The sequence below is a fragment of the Natator depressus genome, chromosome 8, assembly GCF_965152275.1.
Source record: "Natator depressus isolate rNatDep1 chromosome 8, rNatDep2.hap1, whole genome shotgun sequence".
In the NCBI taxonomy this organism is placed as follows: Eukaryota; Metazoa; Chordata; order Testudines; family Cheloniidae; genus Natator; species Natator depressus.
In genome coordinates, this window is record NC_134241.1 from 97229314 (window position 1) to 97252523 (window position 23210).

The 23210-nt window shown below is 39.6% G+C and overlaps 1 protein-coding gene and 1 long non-coding RNA gene across 2 annotated transcripts in view; one reads left to right on the top strand and one right to left on the bottom strand.

Annotated features, from left to right (window-relative positions):
* FAF1 (Fas associated factor 1) overlaps positions 1-23210 on the top strand; it is a 301930-nt gene that overhangs the window by 261768 nt on the left and 16952 nt on the right. Inside the window, exons 16-18 of the mRNA XM_074961760.1 lie at positions 6913-6993; positions 8312-8389; positions 16239-16454. Of these exons, the coding sequence (XP_074817861.1) occupies positions 6913-6993; positions 8312-8389; positions 16239-16454 (375 nt within the window). The remainder of the gene's footprint in view (positions 1-6912; positions 6994-8311; positions 8390-16238; positions 16455-23210) is intronic.
* The window catches only part of LOC141992540 (uncharacterized), a 39464-nt gene that overhangs the window by 5539 nt on the left and 10715 nt on the right, over positions 1-23210 (bottom strand). Inside the window, exon 2 of the long non-coding RNA XR_012640608.1 lies at positions 6456-6560. This is a non-coding gene — a long non-coding RNA (uncharacterized LOC141992540). The remainder of the gene's footprint in view (positions 1-6455; positions 6561-23210) is intronic.

Below are 23210 nucleotides of genomic sequence, written 5' to 3' on the forward strand. Positions count from 1 at the left end.
TATTATCTCAGCCATGCCTGGGATGATAACTGCAATCTCACTATCCCGTCAATATTTTAAAAGGACTTCCTTCCATGTAAGCTGTCAATTAAAAAATCTTGTTCTATCATCATTCTGACACCAAATGGATAGTATAATGACTTTTTGACATTGGATGATGTAACATTTCTGAGTGACAACTGAACAATGAGAAATTCCAGCAGCTGTACTTTATATTCGAATGGTTAGCTTTGTGAATTGTACTATAATTTCCTCCCAATCTACTCAAGTATAGTCGAAGAGCTATTACACTTGTTTCATACAATTATTATTTTATTTTCAAAGAAAAGGTTTGCTTTTCACAATTTTTGTGGCATCTCAAGCACCACTGCTTTCCCTCACCTTTATTATTTATATATATATATATATATATATATACACACACGCATATATGCACACATGCTTATAATATATAATACTATATATTTCATATGTCTGCTTACATAATGTGTGTTTATTATATTAATGGTAATAGTAATGATCTCCGGTATGATTAAGATCATGTTTAAGATCTTGTTCACACATTATGCTTTTTGAACCAGTGCAAGATAAATTGTCAGTATCCTAGTTTTGCCAGCAGCCTTAAGTGAACAATATTGTTAGACTGCTGCCAGGAAGGTGAAATGTCACTTGCTGTCCATTGACTTGTGAAGCACTTAGCAAGTGCATCTTGAAAAACTGAATTTATTTAGTTGTGATGCAAAATGGAATCATGCTTCCATAATAAAATAAACTTTAAAAAATACGATATTAAAGCAAAGTGTTTGAAAAGTGTAATCATTGCTGTTTGTGGAACTTCATGCTCCACCATAAATAGTGAACAGAAGAACAAAGCTTTTCTTAAAAATTCAAACTGATGTGGAAAAAAGTATATAGCTGCTAAGTGAATCACTGAAAAATATTAGTGTGTGGTTTTCAGTTTTGCTAACAAGAAAAATCTGATTTTCAGTTTTACAAAATAGTAAAATATGCTCATTAAAATAATTGCACAGGAATTTACAGCCAAATTCTGCAGAGCTCCCATTGATTTCAGCAGGCGTTGAGTACATGTAATTGAGACCAGAATTTGGTCATTAACCAAGATTTTTAAATGGTGTACACATTAATACACTTTGAGCAAATTTATTAAAAATTGTAGTTCTCAAAAACTCCAGCAGTTTTTAATATGTACTTTTTAATGCTTTGACCTTACAAAACTTACATTTGTTTTTAAAAACTGATGCCTTTTTTCTCATAATTTTCAATCTGCAAAAACAATTTGTATGTGACTGCATGCTCAGTTAGTCCTAAATACAGCTATATTGTGCAGACCTGACCAAGAAGCCCACATCTCACCGCTCTGTCATGCTGAGAGAAACACACCCCCATGAAATATCCACTGCTCGAAGGCAGAAGCCATGGGGTTTCACCTCTTCTACTAACTGGTGTTAATATATTTGTGCAATTCGTAACATTGTTATTATTGACCGAGGCCTCCTATACCTACTCTAGGAAGCAAGCAAGTAGATTCCCCCACTCCACCCCCAATATTTTTTTTAACAAATAAGGTTGCATGAGGTATCTTCTGGAAGAGCTGGAAATACAACCCAGGTCTCTGCTATGAAAGAGACAAGTTTCATCCAGTTTGCTCCACCGCCTTTCAGAATGATCAAGCCAAATATATATGCTTGGCTGTGCAGTTCAGGTTATGGGCATTTACCTATAAAATTAATACATGAAACTTGACTCACTTTCACTCTTATTAATATCTAACTCATGTTCTGTTTCTCATGCACTAGTAGGAAATTATTTGATTTTGCAGCAATAATAGACGGATATTATTTGACTTTTTTCCCTTTAAGAAACAACTGGGTTTTTTACCTTTATTAGTATTTCTTTATTATATAAAACTATGGTATGCATAATTTTATAACAATACCTTGTGTCATTGGACTGGAACTCAGAAAATCTGAGTTTAATAGCCAGCTCTGCCCCATACTTTCTGTGTGACCTTGGGCAAAACATGATCCATCTGTGCCTGAATTCCAACGTAAATGGGGGTCTCACAAGGCAGTTCTCAACTAACGTACTTTTTCTTTGATAGATGAAAAAAATTATAAGATTGTTCATTTACTGGCACAGTAACACAACGAATAATTTTCTTTACTTTCTGCGCCCTTTCACCATTACATATTGGTAGCTCCTTTGACAAGTGTTTTCTTCTGGTCCTCTCATTACATTGTCATGTCTCTTTTGTTTTTTGTTTTCTGGCAACAATGAGTCATCCTCACTGCTTTGTGTGATGTCTCTGGAGGAGAGACTTGATGAGAGCAGTGAACTACATTTAAAATGAAAAGAATACAATATACAATGTTGAAAATGTATCCAGGATGTAACTGCGAACAAGAAAAGTATTATAGCTTTGCCAGAATACCTAGTGACTTGTTCGTTCCTGCAGAGTAGTAGTAAAACCAACTATAGCAGCGGTTCTCAACCCTTTTTTTACCCAGGGACCCCTAAACTTAAATAGACAAACCTGCAGACCTCCAACCAAAGGCAACGTGTGGGGTGGGCCACCTGCCTCCAGAGATTTCTGCCTTCCATTTGGCCCTGCTCCCTGAGGTGCTGATGTAGCAGGGCGGAGAAGTGGTGTGTCTCCTTGGCTAGCTGCTGCCTGCTCGTGGAGTCACTGGCTGTGAAGCAACCCCTTCTGATGGCAGGGGGAGATCTTTCTGCAGTGATTTTTGGTTGCGGCCCACCCCTTACCCAGACAGGCTGGGTGGCCCGCTGAGGTGAGTCGGGGGTGGAGATGGCACTCCCTCTACAAGCCCCGCCTGGGGCTGAAGCCCAGTTTATTTTGGTGGACCCCCTGAAACCTGCTTGCGGCGCCTCAGGGGGCCTGGACACCTGGTTGAGAACCAGTGGACTATAGCATAGCACAAATCTATACATAGAAACGTTTTATTTGATTACATCTCTTTCCTAGCTAAAAACTCTAGATGCTAGTGCTATCTAGTCTACCTAGAAATTTGACTTTAAGATCCAAGTATGAATAGTAGTACTAGGTCTCTGCCGTGTAATTGTTTACCTCTAGATTTAGGTTTAGCTATGGGATTTCACATCTTTCTATCAGGATCAGCCAGTCATGCATAATAAATCTTTGCATTCCTGACATCCTTTTCATAACCCATCCTCTATGAGGATGTTCGCTGCCAAGAATAGGAGGAAATAAGCTATTAGGAAAATGCTTGAAACGCCATATCAGGATGCTTGAAAAAGAACCTACAGTGTCAACCTTTTTGGAAGTTCTTCCCTCTCATCTAGAAGACATAATTTAAAGCAATGGGTACTGTGCTCCATTTGAAAGAATTATTCAGTATTCTGTGAAATAAGTAATAGTTTGCTATAAGTAAATAGATTCTATCTTCAGCACAAATAATTGTTTGTGAATGTTGTTTCTTGTTCTTTTCTCTTTGGCAGTTTTAAAATGCAAAATAAGAATCAGTGTAGTATTTCTTACCAAAGTTCTGGTTTGGGATTTGGCTTTTGTGGTGAGAGTTTTAGTAGACAGTTTTTTTACAAACTTGAAACCTGCCTTAGTTAACTTTTTGACTTTGATTAAATAGTCTAATGGAATTACATTGTTAAGTTATGGCCTCTTATTCTTCTGAGAAAAGAAAGAAGCAGTAGTTTGCACCTGACCTTTCAGTTTTCCCTAAGGTATCACTGGACTTTCAAGTGACCTTTGAAATTCAGTTAGAGTCTGATGTACCCAGTTGCAAAAATTGAAAGTTAAAAAGGTTCTCTCTGAAGCAAATGTTAGGAAGGTTTTCAAAATGCCTCTCTTCCCCCAGACTATCTGTGACAGACTATCTTCTCTCAATAAGCTAGTTTGTGACCATTCTGTTTCTCACAGTCTTAAGATGAATTTATGATATACATAAGGAAGTCCTCAATATGGCAAAAGAAGAGTGTTCTGCTCTCCATTATGACCCACTCTTCAAGAAGAGTAGGGAATAGGTTCTGTAATGTTCAAGAGGCCTTCTTCCCTTTTGAATAAAGTACAATTTAAAGTTTAATTCTTTGAGGGACCCCCAATAACTGAATATCCACTTGTCTCATCTAGTTTCTTCCTGTTTGGGTTTACCTTCATGTGTCCTTGTGTGTCAGAAGCACAGCATACTAGGGCTTCTAAGGAGCAAAAGTCAGGAACAGGAGGGGAACAAATTATCCAAAAGGGCTAGAATTCTTGTTCATCGCTGCAAATATTACTGTTGTAACTCACAGTTCAGTCCTTCTCAGCAAACTGATGGTTTCAAGCATCTTCTGTTAATCAAATGTAAAAAATGGAAGACTACAGAAAACACATTCGTCCCATATTTATAAAGAAAAATAGTTCACTGTAAAATGATTTTGTTACTCTCGAATTGGGGGTTGGTTACTTTTTTTTTTTTTTCCTCAGTAATTGTGACTGCTTCTTGCTGATGTAGGCTAATGTAGAATTCTTTTAACTGCTAATACATTAGAGTTTTGTTTGAGGTACTTCTTGGCATGTTTGCATGACATAACAATTGCAGTTAATTCATACCTCTCCAATAATCTCATTTCAAACTGAATCGTTGCCAAATGTTCTTGAGAAAGGCCTAGGGAAAAAATGATCAATTTGAAAAATTGTTCCCTTATGTACAGGAAAACGAGTAGATAAATGGGAACGTTAACAGAATATACTTTAAAAATATGATATATAAATTATTAGGCATTGAGATGTCATTTCTATTAAATATAGGGAACAAATTATTTCTGCTTAAATGCTCTCTTAGAAATGTCGGTTTTGTTAGCTAGGGTGAGTGGTCATTAGGTGTTAATAGGGCTAAGCTCACCAATAATGGTATAGCTGTAAAATATGGTTGTACTGCAGAGTGCACTATTACCTGCTGCCACTGGGGAGCTTCTGGTGGGGCTGGAGCTGCTCCCACCTCTGTAACTGTAGAGGGAAGAAGGACATAGCAGAAAATGCTGGCTTTGGTTGAGCTGGCCCCAAAGAAGCAGAGTACAGAGGTATATGAGCAAGCTCCCTGCAGCCTCCAGCTCTTGGAGTCCCTGTAGTGCTTAGGCTCCAGGCAGCAGGCTGCTTCTGTTTCTGCTTTTCCAGTCCCAGTAACAAGTAGGGATGATTTCTGGGTTATGGGAATAAGGGGGCTCCTGAGTATGGTGGTGGTGGGCCATGGATTGAAGAGGAAGAATTCTGAGCCCATCAAACTATTGCCCAATTTCTCTTTTCCTGTTCACCTCCGGAATCATTGAGCATGATGTCTACAACTGCTCTCTGGTGTTTTTCGTCCAGTTCTGTTCTTGACTATTTCCAATCTGGTGTCCATCATCTATCTGCCTGGGAAATAACTGTAATGATCTGTACCTGGTCAAATCTGTACGCCTATACTCCATCCTTATCCTACTTGACCTCTTGGTGACTTTTGACACCACTGACCACTCCCAACTTCTTGAAATTTTGCACTTCACTGGCTTTTGTAACTCTGTCCTCTCATGGTTCTTCTATCTCTCTGATCATTCTTTTACTGTCTCATTAGGTGGGTCATCCTCCTCCCCCTACCCCTTTCTATGGGTTGCCCTCCCGACTTTGTCCTTTGTGCCCCCTCCACTTCTCTCTTTACACCCTCTCTCTAGATGCTCTTATCCACAAGCACGGTTTTAACTACCATCTTTATGCTGATGACTCACCAATCTACCTCTCTACTGATGAGCTATTTTCTTTCATCCAGTCTAGTATGTTGGCCTGTCTTTCTGACATCTCTTTGTAAATGTCCAATCATTATCTTCAGCTCAGCGTGGCCAGAACTGTGCTCTTGACCTATCCCCCCAAGTTCTCCTCACATCCCCCTTTGGATGGTAAATACCATGAAGGTTGCAGTAGCCAAGACTTGAAATGATGAGGTTGCGGAAGAGAGTTTTGGCTGTGTGGACAAAGAGCCAAGGCCAGACTTTAAAATATGTTGTGTAAGAAAAAGCTGTAAGATTTAGCAATGGCCTGAATATGTGGGTCCAGTGAGAGGGTCGAATCAAAGATGATATCCACAGTTGCAGGCCTGGGTGACTGGGAGAATGATGGTGGTGTGCACAGTGATGGAGAGGGGTGGGCTCCTTTTCCTACGCCTTTCCTCCACATCTCTACTTCCAATTGAAGAAATTACAATCCATGTAACTAACTAAGCTGGGCCAGTTCTTCAGCAGGTTCATTTCCAAAGTTCTTCACCCTACTGTCTGTTTGTGCTGTTAGATTGAAAGCCCTTCAGGGCAGGAATTGGCTCTTTTCTGTGTTTGTACAGAACAGTGGGGGTTGGGGCCTTTGGCAATACCATAACATTAATATTTAATAACGAGCCTGGGGTGGAACCTGTTGAAGGCAAAGGGATTTTTACCTGATTAAGGAGTTGGGAACAGGCCCTTCTCTTGTAGGTTAAAATGGTGGGACTAGCCAGTGCCTGAAGCCAACTTCATTGGACAGTGAACAGCAAATCCACCATCTGAAATATAAAATTCATTTCATGAGGACATCTTTCCCAAACCTACAATTTATCTAAATCTAGATAATTATACATTTATAATGGACCAATTTAAACACTGTATCAGGCAGATCGTATTTGCTCTCTCTCTCACACACGCACACTCATATATACACACACACAAGCGTGCACACACATTTGTATATATAAAACCTAAAGTTGACCATGAAACACTTTTGTGGGCCTCTATTGCAAGCAGAAGCAGAAGTAATGCAACCAAATTACTATTAAAACATTTGGTCTAAAAAGTGCCAGTGAATATAAAAGAAACTATATTGGTCTATTAATTATTTGTTGGGTTTTTTTATTTTAGGATGAACGTGAGGCCAGAGAGAATGTGAAGAGAGAACAGGATGAAGCTTACCGTATTTCACTAGAAGCTGATAGAGCAAAGGTGTGTGCATAGCGAAGAATATCCCCTGCTGTATTGGGAAGTAATTTCATGAATGCCAGGATATGCATGTCCTCACAATGGATGAAATTCACCTAGTTTTGGAGGACCACACCACTTCAGCCCCATGTAGGGTTCTGCTTCCCTACACACCAAGGAAAACTCTTTACCAGCCACACAGGCCAGCATACAAAGCCACATCGCGGGCAAGCCAAGAGAGAGGCCACAGATTTATATTTACACAGATCCAGTGGCCCCAGTAGCCCACACAACTGAGATGTAGGGTCTGTGGTAACAGTTTCAACCAAGAGACTGGAATAGTGGCCATGGGGGCTGTGAGGCAGGCCTGACCTAGGTTTAGGGGTGGGGGGTCACCTTGCCTTGCCATCTGTTCTGCATTCCCTCCTCACAGAGCATGAATACTCAGAGTGAGTTTCACCTTGTGTGACTAGGAATTCTTCATGGGTAGTTGCTTCTGCTTAGCACAGTAGTTTATGTAGCTGAAGTTTGGAAATTCTCAGAATCTGTGTTGCTCATTAAGCACATGTTTTATGTGGTGCACTAATGAGGACGTACACAGTGTCCAGATGACTGTTTTCATTATTATGCTTTATATGTGGAATATTGAGGGCTGGGGGGTTCACGTGGCTTTATCATATCATTTAAATATGGCACATGTACATACTGGCCAAAAAGCTTGACCTGTGTAACAATGCTCCCTTTGGCCTTATGACTAGGATCCACTGCAGGGTTAATTTAATATGTGATATGCTCTCTGTCAAGGAGCCTCTGTCCTGTCCTTGCAGGGAGATGACTTGATCTAAGAGGTCTTTTCCATCTATAACCACTGGATCTATATACAAAGATACTGATTTTGAATGAAAACATGTAGTTATTTGCAAATTTTGTAGTATTCTATTGTTCCTTTATGTTCCTATTCTTGCTCCAGAATTAAGGGGCTTGTGTTCTCCCCATCTGCATGCAGAGGGGAGCATGCACCCACCAAAGAGCAGGAGGGGACGATACTACCTTTGTGGCATGCTTCCCATTCAGCCCCAATCTTTCAGAAGCTCCTCCCAGTCTGAGGCTGTATTAATTTGCACTGTTTCCCCTTCTGTTTGTGGAACCCGGTGTGACAGCTGCAGTCTGCCCCTTGTCTCTGGCAGGTCTGCACAAACCACTCCTACCCCAGCAGAAAAAGAAACATTTGTGGAGTTTCCTCTCCTTCATGTGGGTAATGCAGATTGTTGCACAGGGCTATGGGCTGTGCTGCTTAGCTATCAGTTGAATGTAAATGTGATTGTTTCTTTCTCTTTAATAGCGGGAAGCACAAGAGAGAGAACAAGCAGAGCAGTTTCGTTTGGAGCAGATTCGAAAAGAACAGGAGGAAGAACGTGAGGTGGGACACTTTGCCTTTTGGGGCAACTTCTAGAGTTTGTGTTGGTGGGATACCTGGCAACCATCACTCAGAGCTGACTAAGATTTTTTTGTGTGGGCATTCAATACCTATGACATACTTTAATCTAACATGGATAACATTTATAGATCGTTTTACTTTATTGGGTAAAACATGATTTTATGGCTTTTCCACTAACTATTCTGTCTCATATTATCTGCTGCTCTTCCACTATCCTTAGGCAAGTCTGAAGCACTCTCTGCCACAGTTTCCTTGTTTGTTACATGGATAACCTACTTCACCAGGGTCTCATGAGGTCTAACGCCTCATCTTTGATAAAGTGTGGGTTTGTATGCATTCAGGTCTATTAGCACTTTGATCACTGCACTAAATAATCATCACACCCCTAGTGGATGGAAAATTAATATTAGTGCCCTCATTTTACACAGGAGGGGTATTGACTGAGTCTGAGAAGTTAAGTGGCTTGACAACAGAATCATAGGAGTGTAGGACTGGAAGGGACTTCAGTAGGTCATCTACTCCAGTCCCCTGCACTCAAGGCAGGACTAAGCAATAACTAAACTATCTCTGACAGGTTTGTCCAACCTGTTCTTAAAAAGCTCCAGTGATGGAGATTCCACAACCTCCGTAGGCAATTTGTCCCAGTGCCTAACTACCCTCGCAGGAAGTTTTTCCTAATCTTCAATTTAAACCTCCCTTGCTGCAGTTTAAGCGACAGAGGGTGTCAGCATTAGAGCTGGGATTAGAATGCAAGAGTGCCGTACTCTCAATCTTTGCATTATGAACTGGGCCATTCTGCTGAGCGAGACCAAGACAGTCCATTGGTTGACTGGCAGGACCAGTTTAGCTTCATGCAGCTGGGAGGAAGCTTATGATAGTTTTGGCTCTATCCACTGCAGACCAAATGACATCATTCTATACATATTGGGCCGGAGTACCCCCCCAATTTAGAGGGATCTTTGGCAGTTGGTTTCATGGATCCAAGGGCCAACTATGAGTAGCTGCAAGGAAGACAATGATTAATCTGTGAGCTTTAGGAAAAATCACAGTGACAGTCTCTCAGCCCGAGTGATCAGTTAACATCGGTTCATATAATAAATATTTCATACACCTATATTTTATTATTTTATATGGAAAAGAGCATACTTTTTAAATTATAAAACATGAGATTAGCATTAACATTTTGAGTTATTTAAATTCGGGGTCCTGTGTCTGAAGCTCCAAACATTGTCTTTGCAGATACCAGTTTTTAAAACACAGTATCTCAGTTGCTTTTCATTTTATAGATTGATTTCTTTACTTTTGTTTTCAAATATCTTTGAGCCTAGTTAGCACTATGAACAAACGGTTTGCATAATTTAATTTGGGGAATGAAGCAGTTTTTTAATGTTAAGATAAAAGTAACCAAAAGCCCACAAAAATCCCAATTATTTTCTTTGTACTAATAATATAATTTTAAATGGCCAATCAAATTTATCCTGAAACTTCTTTTAAAGAAAAGAAACCTTTAGTCTTTGACTGAGACCTTAAATGCCAAAGTCTGTCCCCCCAAAACCAAGGTATTAATGAAAATTCAAAAACCCTGTCACAATAATGATGCAAACTCTCCATTGTGATTAAACATATTGGCTGCAAGGGAAACTAATGAGGTTAAACATTGGAAAAATTAGGAGATAAAAAGAGCAAAGCAAGATGAGTGAATTTAACTCTTTAGAATGTTTCTCAAAGTACACTGTTAATGAGAAATATACAAGTGTTAAGCCACAAAGCCACAATTTTGTTTACAAATCCAAGTCAATGAAGTATGGCACTAGTTCTTGCTGAACCAATAGCTAATCTCTTGTTACACCCATTCAGGTACAAGGGCTACAAAAGATGGCAAATCAGCCCTGTAAGAGGCATTGATGTGTACCTGAGCACAGCCCCAAACTGGCCCCTCTCCAGGAAGCATCTCATGGGAACAATTTGTTAATTTGTGAGATATGAACCATCATACAGGTGTGCTCCATTCCCTTAGTCTGAGTGGATGGATAAACCACCCCCTGTGGAAACTACTGTTCCCCAAATGCAACTGTGGTGTGAAGAGTTTGAAAGTACAGGTGTCCAGCAGAGATTCTGCAGGATCTAATCCAGGATGCCCAACTTTCCTGCTGCATACGATCAGACTCAGCCATGTAATTTTTTGTCAGACTGTGCCACAAGTGTCCTGTTTAACAGTTCCCCAGTAAAAGCTTGTTTTGGGGATTCTGTGGGGTTTCACAACTAGTCCATTGTCCCAATCTGTTTTGTCCAAAGTGTGATCTCCCAGTACAGTATATTCCCTCATGCTAAAACAGTCATAGTGTAATGTGTATGAAGTTCTGCACACAGCAATAATTTTTTCTTCTTCTTTATCTCCAGGCAAATGTATAACATAGTGATTAAAAAAAGGGATAGTGCACATCCACTCTCCCTCCCTCCCCCCCCCCCCCCAAAAAAAAAACTGTACATGAGACTATCAGTCCTTAGAGGAGTTCTGGTGAAATAAACAGAATCGTAGCTCAGCTAGCTATGTCATCAACCGCTGCGTGTGTTGTTAAAACAGCTATCATGTAGTACCCAAAATAAAACTGCATGTCAGTGGCTGCTGAAATGCTCCCTATGTTTATCCATTCTCCGAGGGGTGAGATGGGGCTAAGTCAGTTAATGATTGAAAAGGGCTTTGAGATCCTTGGATGAGACTTTCAAATTAAAAGTGCTATAGATGTGCAAACTTAAAGGGTGAAATCCTGGCCCCATTGAAATCGATGGGCATTTTGCCATTGATTTCAGTGGGGCCTAGAATTTCACCCATCATTAATAAGAGCCTTATTAATAATAAGCATTGATATATCTGCATCCTCGTGGGGTGTGTTTGTTTGCTAATGCTATATAAATATATAAACCAACATACTTTCCCCTCTTTTTCTGTTCATTAATATAATTTTCTTGATCTGACTCTTCTTTTTGCAGACATTTGAAATCTGGCATTATGTTTTTATTTAATTTTCCAGATGATTAAAGTCTGTGGAACTGGTGAAATCCTGTTTAAATTGCATCCTTTCCTTTCTTTTTCTTTGTTGTTGTTTTTTGTTTTCTCCCCTGAAGTGGCTTTTTAAATGTATATTTGGTGACATTTCAGTACTGTGTTCTTTTCTGATATATGGAAACATTGCATTATACAACTGCAAAAAAATAAAGTAGGTAACCAACATAATTTTTTTATTCTCGAAGATAAACTTGACAAGCAAATTGTGTCAACGATTCACCTTGCACACATCTTTCTGACCAAGATAAATCATCCAAGAACCTGAAATATTTAAGTGCTTCCAGAACTTTTAAACCATGTTATATTGTGAAATAGTTCATTTAGTCAGAACTACAGTATTAAGTGTGTTGCATAAGATGCTCCACCTTTTCTCTACACTGTACTGTCGGATTTGCTGTCCTCTTACCTCCTGTTGCTACCAAAAGTCAAGAATGGGAGTTAAGGTAAGAGACCATTAGAGGGACACTAGAGGAGTCTTGCAGAAAATAGGAATATGAGAATTCTGTTGTGAATAATGAACAAGTTGCATTCTGTAAAGTTATTAGCAATTGAACTCACGTAAACTAGTACTGTAGCAGCAACAGCAATAAGACTGTTGAGAAATTGCCGTGCTTATCTTCTAATTCATGTAATTAGTGTGTTTTCTTTCTCTCTTTAAAAGTAATTGTGAACACATAGAAACAATAATTCCCGTCTGCTGCATTGTGCTTACTACCCTGGCCTTTTGGAAACTGTTTTCTCACATAAAAGCAGAAAAACCAGTCCACGATTAAAACTATACCTGAGCTTCCTTGTTTTAATACAAACTGTAATAATGAAAAGAATAAGATCTGTTTGCTCAACCAAACAAAAGAGATTTTAACAATGCTGTTTACTGACACTCCCTATGTTCAAGTGTACGGATTACCTATATTCCGTTGTTCTGTAACAGTGTTTGCTTACATAAGGGGCTTTATGTTCAGTTCCATATATTTGAAATCTGGCTATTGATCTATTCACAGACTGAACATCCTTTTTTATCAACAAAATTCAGCTTGCTTATTCAGATCCAAGCGTTGCTAATGTTATCCAGCTCATAATTGTTTTCTAACTTGGTTCACTGGGGTGGAATATCCATTGTATATTGTCATTTTATGTTGAAGCCTTGGAGACTGGTTACTTTGGGGAGCTAGGTATTCTTTGCACAAAGAAAAGAGCTCTAATGAGCTACTGTTGTTTATTTTTCTGTAATATAATTGATTGAGTTCAGTAAATAATGTAGCATCTGTTATTATACTATGTGAGGAAATGTCAAAACAGAAAGATAGTAAGCAGGTGGTTGAGGAAGGAGAGAAAGGAAATAGAATCTATTTAATTATATTATTTAAAATATAATCTCATAGCAGACACATAAAAATTAATTTGAGCCACAAGAACATTAAAAAACTCTTTTGGATTCACACAGAAAATGCCTGGGATTGCAAAAGCCCATGTGAAGCTCTATGTGTAATCATTTATATTGAGATATAATGTTTCCCAATGTCTGCATGTAAGAAGCAGATTGTTTAAATGATCTTGTACCCTTGCCTCTGCCCCATTCTGTCCTTTTCATGTAATTCGTTTCTCCCTCTAAATGACTATGGGGGAGATTTTCAAAGACACAAATAGCAATTGAGTGCCTCACTCCCATTGAAAATCAATGGGAACTAGGCACTTAACTGCCTTTGAAAAATCTTTCTCTTTTGTGCCTTTTTTCATATCACCCCAATTGTTGTTAAGATTTTTACCAACAGGTGCCTGAATGTAGGCTCCTTTAGAACATCAGGCCAAACTAATTTAGCAGGCATCTTCTTTTGAAAATCCTGGCCACAGGATTCATGTTATACTAGCTCCTGGAAGCCCTGGTTAGGATCGTGGCCGAGAACAAATTCACAGGTAGCTATAATTCCTGCCCCAAAGAGCTACCATCTAAGGAGACAAGCAACATACAGAGCGTGAATAAGAAGACAATCAAATATATATATGTTTTAGATACATGTTTACATTCGCTTACTTTTATAAGAACATAAGATCGGCCATACTGGGTCAGACAAAAGGTCCATCTAGCCCAATATCCTGTCTTCCAACAGTGGCCAATGCCAGGTGCCCCAAAGGGAATGAACACAACAGGTAATCATCAGGTGATCCATCCCCTGTTGCCCATTCCCAGATTCTGGCAAACAGAGGCTAGGGACACTATCCCTGTCCATCCTGGCTAATCACCATTGATGGACCTATCCTCCATGAATTTATCTAGTTCTTTTTTGAACCCTTTTATAGTTTTGGCCTTCACAACATCCTCTGGCAAGGAGTTCCACAGGTTGACTGTGCATTGTGTGAAAAAATACTTCCTTTTGTTTGTTTTAAACCTGCTGCCTATTAATTTCATTTAAGTTCTTGTGTTATGAGAAAGAGTAAATAACACTTCCTTATTTACTTTCTCCACACTGGTCATGATTTTATAGACCTCTATCATATTCCCCCCCCCCCCTTAGTTTTCTTTTTTCCAAGCTGAAAAGTCCCAGTCTTATTAATCTGTCCTCATATGGCAGATGCGCCATACTCCTAATCATTTTTGTTGCCCTTTTCTGAACCTTTTCCAATTCTGGTATATGTTTTTTGAGATGGGGCGACCACATCTGCATGCAGTATTCAAGATGTGGGCATACCATGGATTTATATAGAGGCAATATGATATCTTTTGTCTTATTATCTATCCCTTTCTTAATGATGCCCAACGTTCTGTTCGCTTTTTTGACTGTCGCTGCACATTGAGTGGATGTTTTCAGAGAACTAACCATAATGACTCCAAAATCTTTCTTGAGTGGTAAAAGCTAATTTAGACCCCATCATTTTATATGTATAGTTGGGATTATGTTTTCCAATGTGCATTACTTTGCATTTATCAACACTGAATTTCATCTGCCATTTTGTTGCCCAGTCACTCAGTTTGAGAGATACTTTTGTAGCTCTTCATAGTCTGCCTGGGACTTAACTGTCTTGAGTAGTTTTGTATCATCTGCAAATTTTGCCACCTCACTGTTTACTCGATTTTCCAGATCATTTACGAATATGTGGAATAGGACTTGGACCCAGTACCGACCCCTGGGGGACACCACTGTTTACCTCTCTCCATTCTGAAAACTGACCATTTATTTCTACCCTTTGTTTCCTATCTTTCAACCAGTTACCAGTCCATGAGAGAACCTTTCCTCTTATCCCATGACTGCTTACTTTGCTTAATAGCCTTTGGTGAAGGACCTTGTCAAAGGCTTTCTGAAAATCTAAATACACTATATCCACTGGATTTCCCCCTGTCCACATGCTTCTTGACCCCCTCAAAGAATTCTAGTAGATTGGTGAGCCATGATTTCCCTTGACAAAAACCATGTTGACTATTCCCCAACAAATTATGTTCATCTATGTGTCTGACAGTTTTGTTCTTTACTATAGTTTCAACCAGTTTGCCTGGTACTGAAGGCCTGTAATTGGCGGGGTCACCTCTGGTGCCCTTTTTAAAAATTGGAGTCACATTAGCTATCCTCCGGTCATTTGGTACAGAATGATTTAAATGATAGGCTACAGACTACAGTTAGTAGTTCTGCAATTTCACATCTGAGTTCTTCAGAACTCTTGGGTGAATACTATCTGGTCCTGGTGACTTATTACGGGTTAGTTTATCAATTTGTTCCAAAACCTCCTCTAATGACACCTCAATCTGGGACAGTTCCTCAGATTTGTCACCTAAACAGAATGGCTGAGGTTTGGGAATCTCCCTCTCATCCTCAACCGTGAAGACCGATACAAAGAATTCACTGAGTTTCTCCGCAATGGTCTTATCGTCCTTGAGTGCTCCTTTAGCATCTCGATTGTCCAGTGGCCCCACTGGGTGTTTAGCAGGCTTCCTGCTTCTGATGTACAAAAAAAATTTTGCTATTACTTTTTATTATTTATATTCACATAAATAAAGACTTTCCCACTCTGCCCTCAGCCGAGCCATTAAATATTGGCTGATTTCTTGTAGCTGTTGCAGGAAAAATGAATCCTGGTGCTTGGAGCCGTTTCTCTGTGGATAGCATTTTTCCTTTCCTCCTTTAATCTCTCCTTAAAATCAACTTTTTTGCCTTGCCTTTTTCCCTGCTGATCCTCCTATGACTATGGCTGTTCCCACTTTCGTGCCTCATATACACTAAATAACCTGTATGCCTTAAATATATAGAAATATCCTGATGAGAGCATTTTAGTTACAAGTATTTTTAGTAAATCTAACAGGTAGGGGGTTTGTTTTCATTGTGAATTGCTGTCAGGGGGAGGAAGAGATTCCTTAGTTTCAAATGGTCAGTTATTTTGCCGGAGGAGTACAGTTTGATAATAAAAAGTATTTACAAAAATAAATGTATTTAATGCCTTTAATTTGTACTCTTTAAGAAAGCAGTTGAGCACTTGACAGTTATTCCCTCAATCAAAAATGTTGATGCTTTTTTGCCAAACAATTAAATTACCTATCTCCATCATGCAGTAAACTGTAGGTTTAATTATGTGTTATAAAGGAAGGGTTTATTTTAATTAATTGTCTGGTGGGCTGTTATTAAGAAATGCACAAAAATGGTTTTGTCATTGAGACAAAAAGCACAGCTAAAGTTCTGGAGCCCTGTGATTCCTCTCGGAGTTCTAGCATGAAAAATGGAAAAACTCCCATGCCTAAGTAGTTAAATTGAAGCTAAATGGTCCTTTTTCTTTCCTCAGGCTATCAGGCTATCTCTAGAGCAGTCTTTGCCTCCAGAGCCAAAAAAAGAGAGCACTGAGTCAGTCAGCAAACTGCGTATCCGAACACCCAGCGGAGAGTTCTTTGAGCGGCGTTTCCTGGCCAGCAGTAAGCTGCAGGTTGTCTTTGATTTTGTAGCTTCCAAGGGATACCCTTGGGAAGAGTTCAAGCTGCTGGGCACCTTTCCAAGGAGAGATGTAAGTAAACATACCTTCTGTGAATAAATTCTCCTTATTCCTAGTTGTATGTATCAAGATGGCATGTATGTTACAGCATGAAAGATGAAGGTTGGCTTGGTATGTTGTAATATGGTCAAGCTCCATGACACAAAGCAAGTCAGGAGCTAACATGAGAGCCCTAGGACAGAGGTTCTCAAACTGTGGTCCGTGGACCACCAGTGGTCCACGAGCTCCATTCAGGTGGTCCGTGGATAGTTCTCTCAAAGGTGCGCGCCTGGGCGGCCGCACACGAGAGAATGAAGGGCCACCCACCTAATTAGTGGAGACGCGCAGGCCTGGTGCCTGGACCCTGGAGAAGACGCATGTGTAAGGTGAGGTGGTGACCTTGGGGGGAATGGGGGTAGGTGGGAGGGGGCAGTGGGGAAAGAAGAGGGCGTGGGGGGAATTTGGGATGTGCAGGGCTGCAGCAGCCAGAGAAAGAGGTGACTTTCCCCAGCTCCAGGGCTGCGTCTGCCAGGGAGAGACGGCCCTCCTTCCCAGCCTTGGCTCTGTAGCTGCTGTGGTGGGGGAGAGACCCCCTCCTTCCCAGCCTCAGCCTGGGGGCTGCTGTGGCAGGGGAGAGAAATTATTATTAAGGGTTTTTTATATAGCGCTTTTATCCAACTATTACAATAGTTAACTAATGGTACAAACATTTGGAAAGATCATTAAGTGGTCTGCCAAGGCCCACAGCAATTTTCAAGTGGTCCACGGAAAAAAAAAAATTGAGAATCACTGCCCTAGGGCATGTTGTTATATAAAAAGCTACATCAGAAGATCCAGACTTTCAGTGGCAGAGGGGGAAAAAAATTCTAAAGCAAAAAATGTAAAGGGTCAAATTCAGTGAGGACTGGACACACACATCCAAAAACAGAGTTTGACCCAAAAACTTTATTCCCTGTTTTAAAAGAAAGTAGAACCCCTCTTGCTTAGCATAATACTCCCAAAGTTCATTTGGTGAGCAGCATTTCATCTTCTCTCCTGGACATGAAGTTCTGTTGTTCAGATTGGTGTTCTTATCTTCCTGTTGATGTCCATTTTGCTTGATGTAATTTGTGACATGAGTAGAAAGGGCTCTGTCAAACCATAAATGAGTTATCGGGTACTTTAGCACACTTATCCCTGATAAACTATTCATCTATCCCTTACTTAATCCATAAAATCAAGTAAATAACCACTTTTAATTCTTACCTAAAACTTCTTCTGAAGTGTATACAAAAAATAATGACATCCTATCTGGTGTGAATGACCATCATTATAGGCTGTACTAACTCCCCGATCCTCAAGTTTGCTAATTTATCTGTAGTTAAACCTGCCATGGATTCTGATCACTAGAGCTTTTCTTATAGTAGATTTCTTTGAAGATACTCTTTTTGGTGGTGGTGTTGTCTGCTGAATTATAACTTAGATTTTGTTTATAGCATAGTTGTTACTACTAAAATAAAAGGCAATGGGCCCAATCTGGGTGTATCCAGTTGAGTTGTGATCAGTGCAAAACCTGAGGTCAGGAAAGGGTGCAAGGACAGCAGCACAAGTTATGTCAGTCACTGAGCGGTGGGGCTTGGCAGCATACCAGCTACACACCCCATATGCTGTGGTGGTGGGGAGTTTAGCTCTGTAACCCGTGGATTGCGCATGCCGGAGAAATCCTCAGGTGGCTGGTTAAGCAGGCTTTATGTCCTTTTTGCATGGTGAGAGCCCACTATGTGGGACGCTTTGCTAGGTCCACCCTTGTCTCCTCCTCTGCAGGAAGTTCACTCAGGATAGGACTCAACTCAGAGTGTTTGCAGTGCCATTTTGTAATAGCCATCTGTTGCTTCAGGATTAGTGTCTAGTTTGTAAAAGTCATCTTAAATTACAACCCGCCCAAAAAGCTCTAGAAATATTTGTACTTAACAAACATATCCTCTTGAGAGCAGGCCTGATTTGTAATGATTGTGACATAACTGTGAATGGGATTGTAGATATCTGATGGCTTGTCTTGAGCCATGTCTCAAAGGCAGAAAAACTGATTTCTAATCACAGAATCTGTCCAAAGAGGCAGTTAAGAGATGTTGAAAAAGACATAGATGCACTTTTATTTTGAAGGTACTTATAACTGTTGGAGAGGAGAAACAGATTTGAAGTGGGAGGCGGAGAAATGCCTTCCAATCCCATAAATCTCAGCATCACCCCTACGCATGTTAGGAAGCCAGCAAACCACAACCAGTGCACAAACTATCAACATAATATCAATTCCATAATGGGATGCACCCAAGAATACCATTCCAACACCCTGAAATCAATGGGGAGAAAGAATGTTAAGGGGCAAACCAGTTAGAGGACTTGGCAGTGTTCAGATCCTTCCCCTCCACTTCTTCTCAAGAAGCCAGGCAATGATCTAAATCCTGCTCCCCTTTCCCATCAGGCCCCACTACAGCATGAGCTCCAAGGAAGCAAGGATTTAATTACATGACACACAGACTAGTCTCCCACCACACCCCACAAAAACCCACCACAATGGCATCTTCAATATGAGACTCCCTAGCGCTTCAGAACAGCAGCCTCATTAAATGGAGAAAAGTACTCTTTCCAGTATGGACAATGTTAAGCAGTTTACCTAGCCCCAGGTAATGGCTTTTAATTACAAAGTAGGGACCCTGTTAGCTTGGCAGTGCTCTCATTAGAAGAGTATAGGCATCAGTGACCTTATTGTACCTTTCAAAATAATGATAAAATTGATAGATCTCTTTGGATTTTTCAGGATGAAAAGTGCTACATAAAGTAAGAGAGGAGGAGGATTGATAAAGGACCTGGGAGTCAGGAAACTTGGCTTCTATTCCCATGTCTGCTACTGATTCAGTTGTGTGACCTTCGGCAAGTCACTTAACTTCTCTCTGCCTCAGTTTTCTTTCTATTAAATGGAAATACTGATATATACCCACCTTCATAAAGCACTTTAAGATCTTCAGATGGAAAGCATTACATAAATCTTAAGCCTAAGATTTGCAAAACAGGGTGCCTTCATTTAGGCTCCTAAATCATATTTAGGCAACTAAATAAATAGCCTAATTTTCAAAGTTGCTGAGCACCTGTGGCAACCTTTGGAATCAGTGCGTCAGCTTTAGGCTTTAGATACTGTGGTGAGAGTTGCTATATAAGTATCAAGATGAAGAAAAGTTGGAAAAATTTAGCCAAAGAATTTATTATTATTTCACATTGGTGGTGGATTAATGAGTGATCATCTGAAAACTAAGTACATTGATGAGTTAGGATCTTGGGTAAAACCCATGTAAGTAAAAACATGTTAAGTAAAAAGAGTAAAGCGAATGAAGCAATGAATATAAGGCCTTATCTACGCTGCCATTTTACAGCGCTGCAACTTTCTCACTCAAGGGATGTGAAAAAACACCCCCCTGAGCGCTGCAAGTTTCACCGCTTTAAAGTGGCAGTGTAGACAGTGGGGGTGGGTTTTTTATAGTGCTGCTGGTGTCACGACTGCACAGCCATGTTCAAGCGCTGCCTCGGCAGCGCTTTACTGTTGCTAGTGAAGACATGCCCTAAGTAAATTCAGGAGATGGCTAGATTTGTGTGCCAAAAGAATGGTAGAGGAGATTAAATGGCAGTAGGAAGGTTGGTTTAAAATAAACTTAAAGGAAGCAGACATGTTAGGCTGGATGGCCTTCTGCTGTTTTTATTAGTAAATAAACTGATTTATATCAGTCTCGTGTAACGATGTATGGTAAAAATATTTCAGATTATGATTTTAGAAGAGCGACCTAATTCCAATATTGAAAGCATTTTGGTATTGTAAATAATAAACTCCAGGGTATTCTATACATGGTAGGAAGGCATGCAATGCTGAGTTACAGGATACACTCCTAAAATCGTGCATGTGTATTGGATCAGCCTCTGACTCCTTGCTATGTAATACATTTCTTGTCAAGTTGTAGTTTGCATATAGGGCTGTGATTCTGAAGGACTTCTTTTGTGTGGGGGGATGGGGCTGGGAGTGAGAGGCAGCAGGAGGGGGTAAAATTCTCCACCTTTTAATGTGAAAGTGTTGTACATCTGAACACTAGTAAAACACAACAACATTATTTATGAAGTTGAATAGGTATGAACTGTACAGGGCACAGATCATTCACCGTGGTGTGAAATTTTGCCCAGGACCAGATATTAGATAATTAATTGTATTAAATTATTACATTGTACCTTTAGTCAGTCTGAATTAATGACCCCCAAAATAAAGCACTTGCTATTTAAATAATTACTGTCATGATAGAAAGTAGATAAACAATTGGGGACAAGCAACCATCACTAATTCGACTGCTTTCCCTATCCTTTGACACACAAGGTGGCTATCCGGTTTGCCTACCCCTCTGGCTTGCTCTGATCTGGCCATTAATGCCATAGAAAATGGGAGCAGGTTTTCCTGGTACTTTGAAACTATACCCTTAGTGTCCCCACCTGGAAAAAGGAATTAATGACACTGATCTGCTTTGTAAAGCGCTTTGAGATGTACTGATGAAAAGCGTGGTGCTGGCAGCGGCATTATTTATACTGGTGGAAGGATGAACGAGGTTTTCACTTGGGACATTTTTTTAATGTAAATTTTCAAAAAAAGCCCTTTTAATCCTTATCTCTTACAACCCTGTACCATGAATTTCAAATTGGATCTGCTTTGAAATATACGGGGTGTGAGTTGTATCATGAGCTGAAGTTTAAGTAGCTCTGTATGCTTTGGGTATCCATCCCAACAGGGTACCTCAAGCTATGGGTATATAGTGTTCTCAGTAGTGACCCCTATAACTATTACGTTGGCAATACCTCTAAGCCTGCGCCTAGCCATGTTTAAAATGCAAATTCTGGAGTCACTGGCATTTAGCCTGCTGGCTGTATGGTTTTCCCTGTCACAGTACACTAGATAGCGAGTGCATGGTCATAGTATATTTGCTCCCTAAATTTGGGAAATGCTATTTTCCTCTTAATCTGAACCGTGTAAAGTGCACCCATGTGTGTGTCACAAGTGGATGCAATGATGACGATACACTATACGCTAAACCAAAATATCTTTTATTGCATTTGAGAAAGAAAATGTATTAATTGTTTCTCTGATACAGTATCCATAATTCATAGACTTCAGAGACTTGCTTGCATGAAAATGTGTGATCAAACATGAGTGTAATTTCTGGCACTTGTGTATGTACAGTTTGCTGCTTTGTTTAGAGAGTAGGTGTATGTGAATCTTCATTCAATAAGTGAATTCATTTTCTGTTGTTAATGCTTCAGTTCATATTTGTGTGGTTAATTAGGTTACTTCTTGGAGCTTAGCTTTCAAACATGTTCCCCTCTCATACTAAAAAGAAGCACTCTAATTTTAGTATAAATGAAAGCATTTCACTTTATTTTTCTATCATCTTAATACACTTTGGGAATCCTAATTCACCTTGGGAATTTGCTGCCCAAGAGGGGATGGAGTCATATAAACAGGAAACATCCCATTTCTTGTATTCATTTTACTGTTGTTCTCAAAATAACAAAGAATATTCACCAATCAGCTGAAACAATACTCTAGCCAGAGTCTGAAGTAGCATGTGTGGAATTCCATTAATCACTAATTAACTTTACTCCATCTAAGCATGTAATCCCATTTTTAGTGGAACCAAAGTGAAGAAGAGCAATCTCAAAATGTCTCCCATGTTACAGGTCTTCCAACTTACTTAAAACAAAACAAAAACAAGCCTTTTGCTCTTTACATTGTATTATTCCTGTATTTAAATACTTGTGCACAGTTAGTCCCCTGTAACACTCTCTGGTACATGGACAGTGTGTCTACCCTTATCGCAGCTTTTTGGGGGATATCAAAATGATTTTATCAAAACACTTTATTTTGATACGGTCAAAGCGCTTCATTTCGACTTCATTATTGTGCTTTTTATAAAGTATAATAAAAGTTGAAACAATAAAGATGAAATGCAGGACTTTGACCTTGTCAAAATAAAGCTCTTTGACAAGTTTTCATTGAAAATGTTGACAAAACTGATACATTCCTGTGACACATTTTGATTTTGCGTCAGCGTTTTCTGAAAGAAAACTGTTCATTCAGAAAATTTTCAACCAGCTGTACAAAATACTCTTTTTAACGCCCTCAGTTCAGATGCCCCAACAGAATGTTGTTGAAATATTTCCACATCTCCAGTAAATAAAAATTCATTAGTTCTATATTCCTGTTGTTTACACAGATATGCTTGGCTAACTTAAAGTCGGAATCATAACCTACTGTAAATACAAACTTCTACATGAGTAAATACACAGATTAACCTTTTCTAGACACTACTACTTGTTTTAAAAACAGCAGTAACATTCCAACGCATTTAAGCACGTGCAGCGGCTTGTTACTGGGACTTCCTCACTGACTATGCTGCCCATCCGCTGACACTAAGTGAATACTAACCACCTTTTTCCTTCAGTACTGCAGCCATAGCAAATTGGATGCCAAGCCCAATGCTATATTTCACATCAGTGAATCTGGCTGCTTAGTGGATTCCTGACTAATACCTTTGAAGAAGCTTGTTTTTTCTGGCCATGTAAGTGGTTGGTGTAGAAATATCTGTATTGTAATCAGCAGGCTAAGCTTGTATTTACTATACGACATGTACTGTGAATATAGTTCTGTGCAGCTTTTTCATGACATGCATGTGCAAAGGCTGTGTGTATATAAACAGACCTTTTTAAAGGAGAGGGATGCCCTTT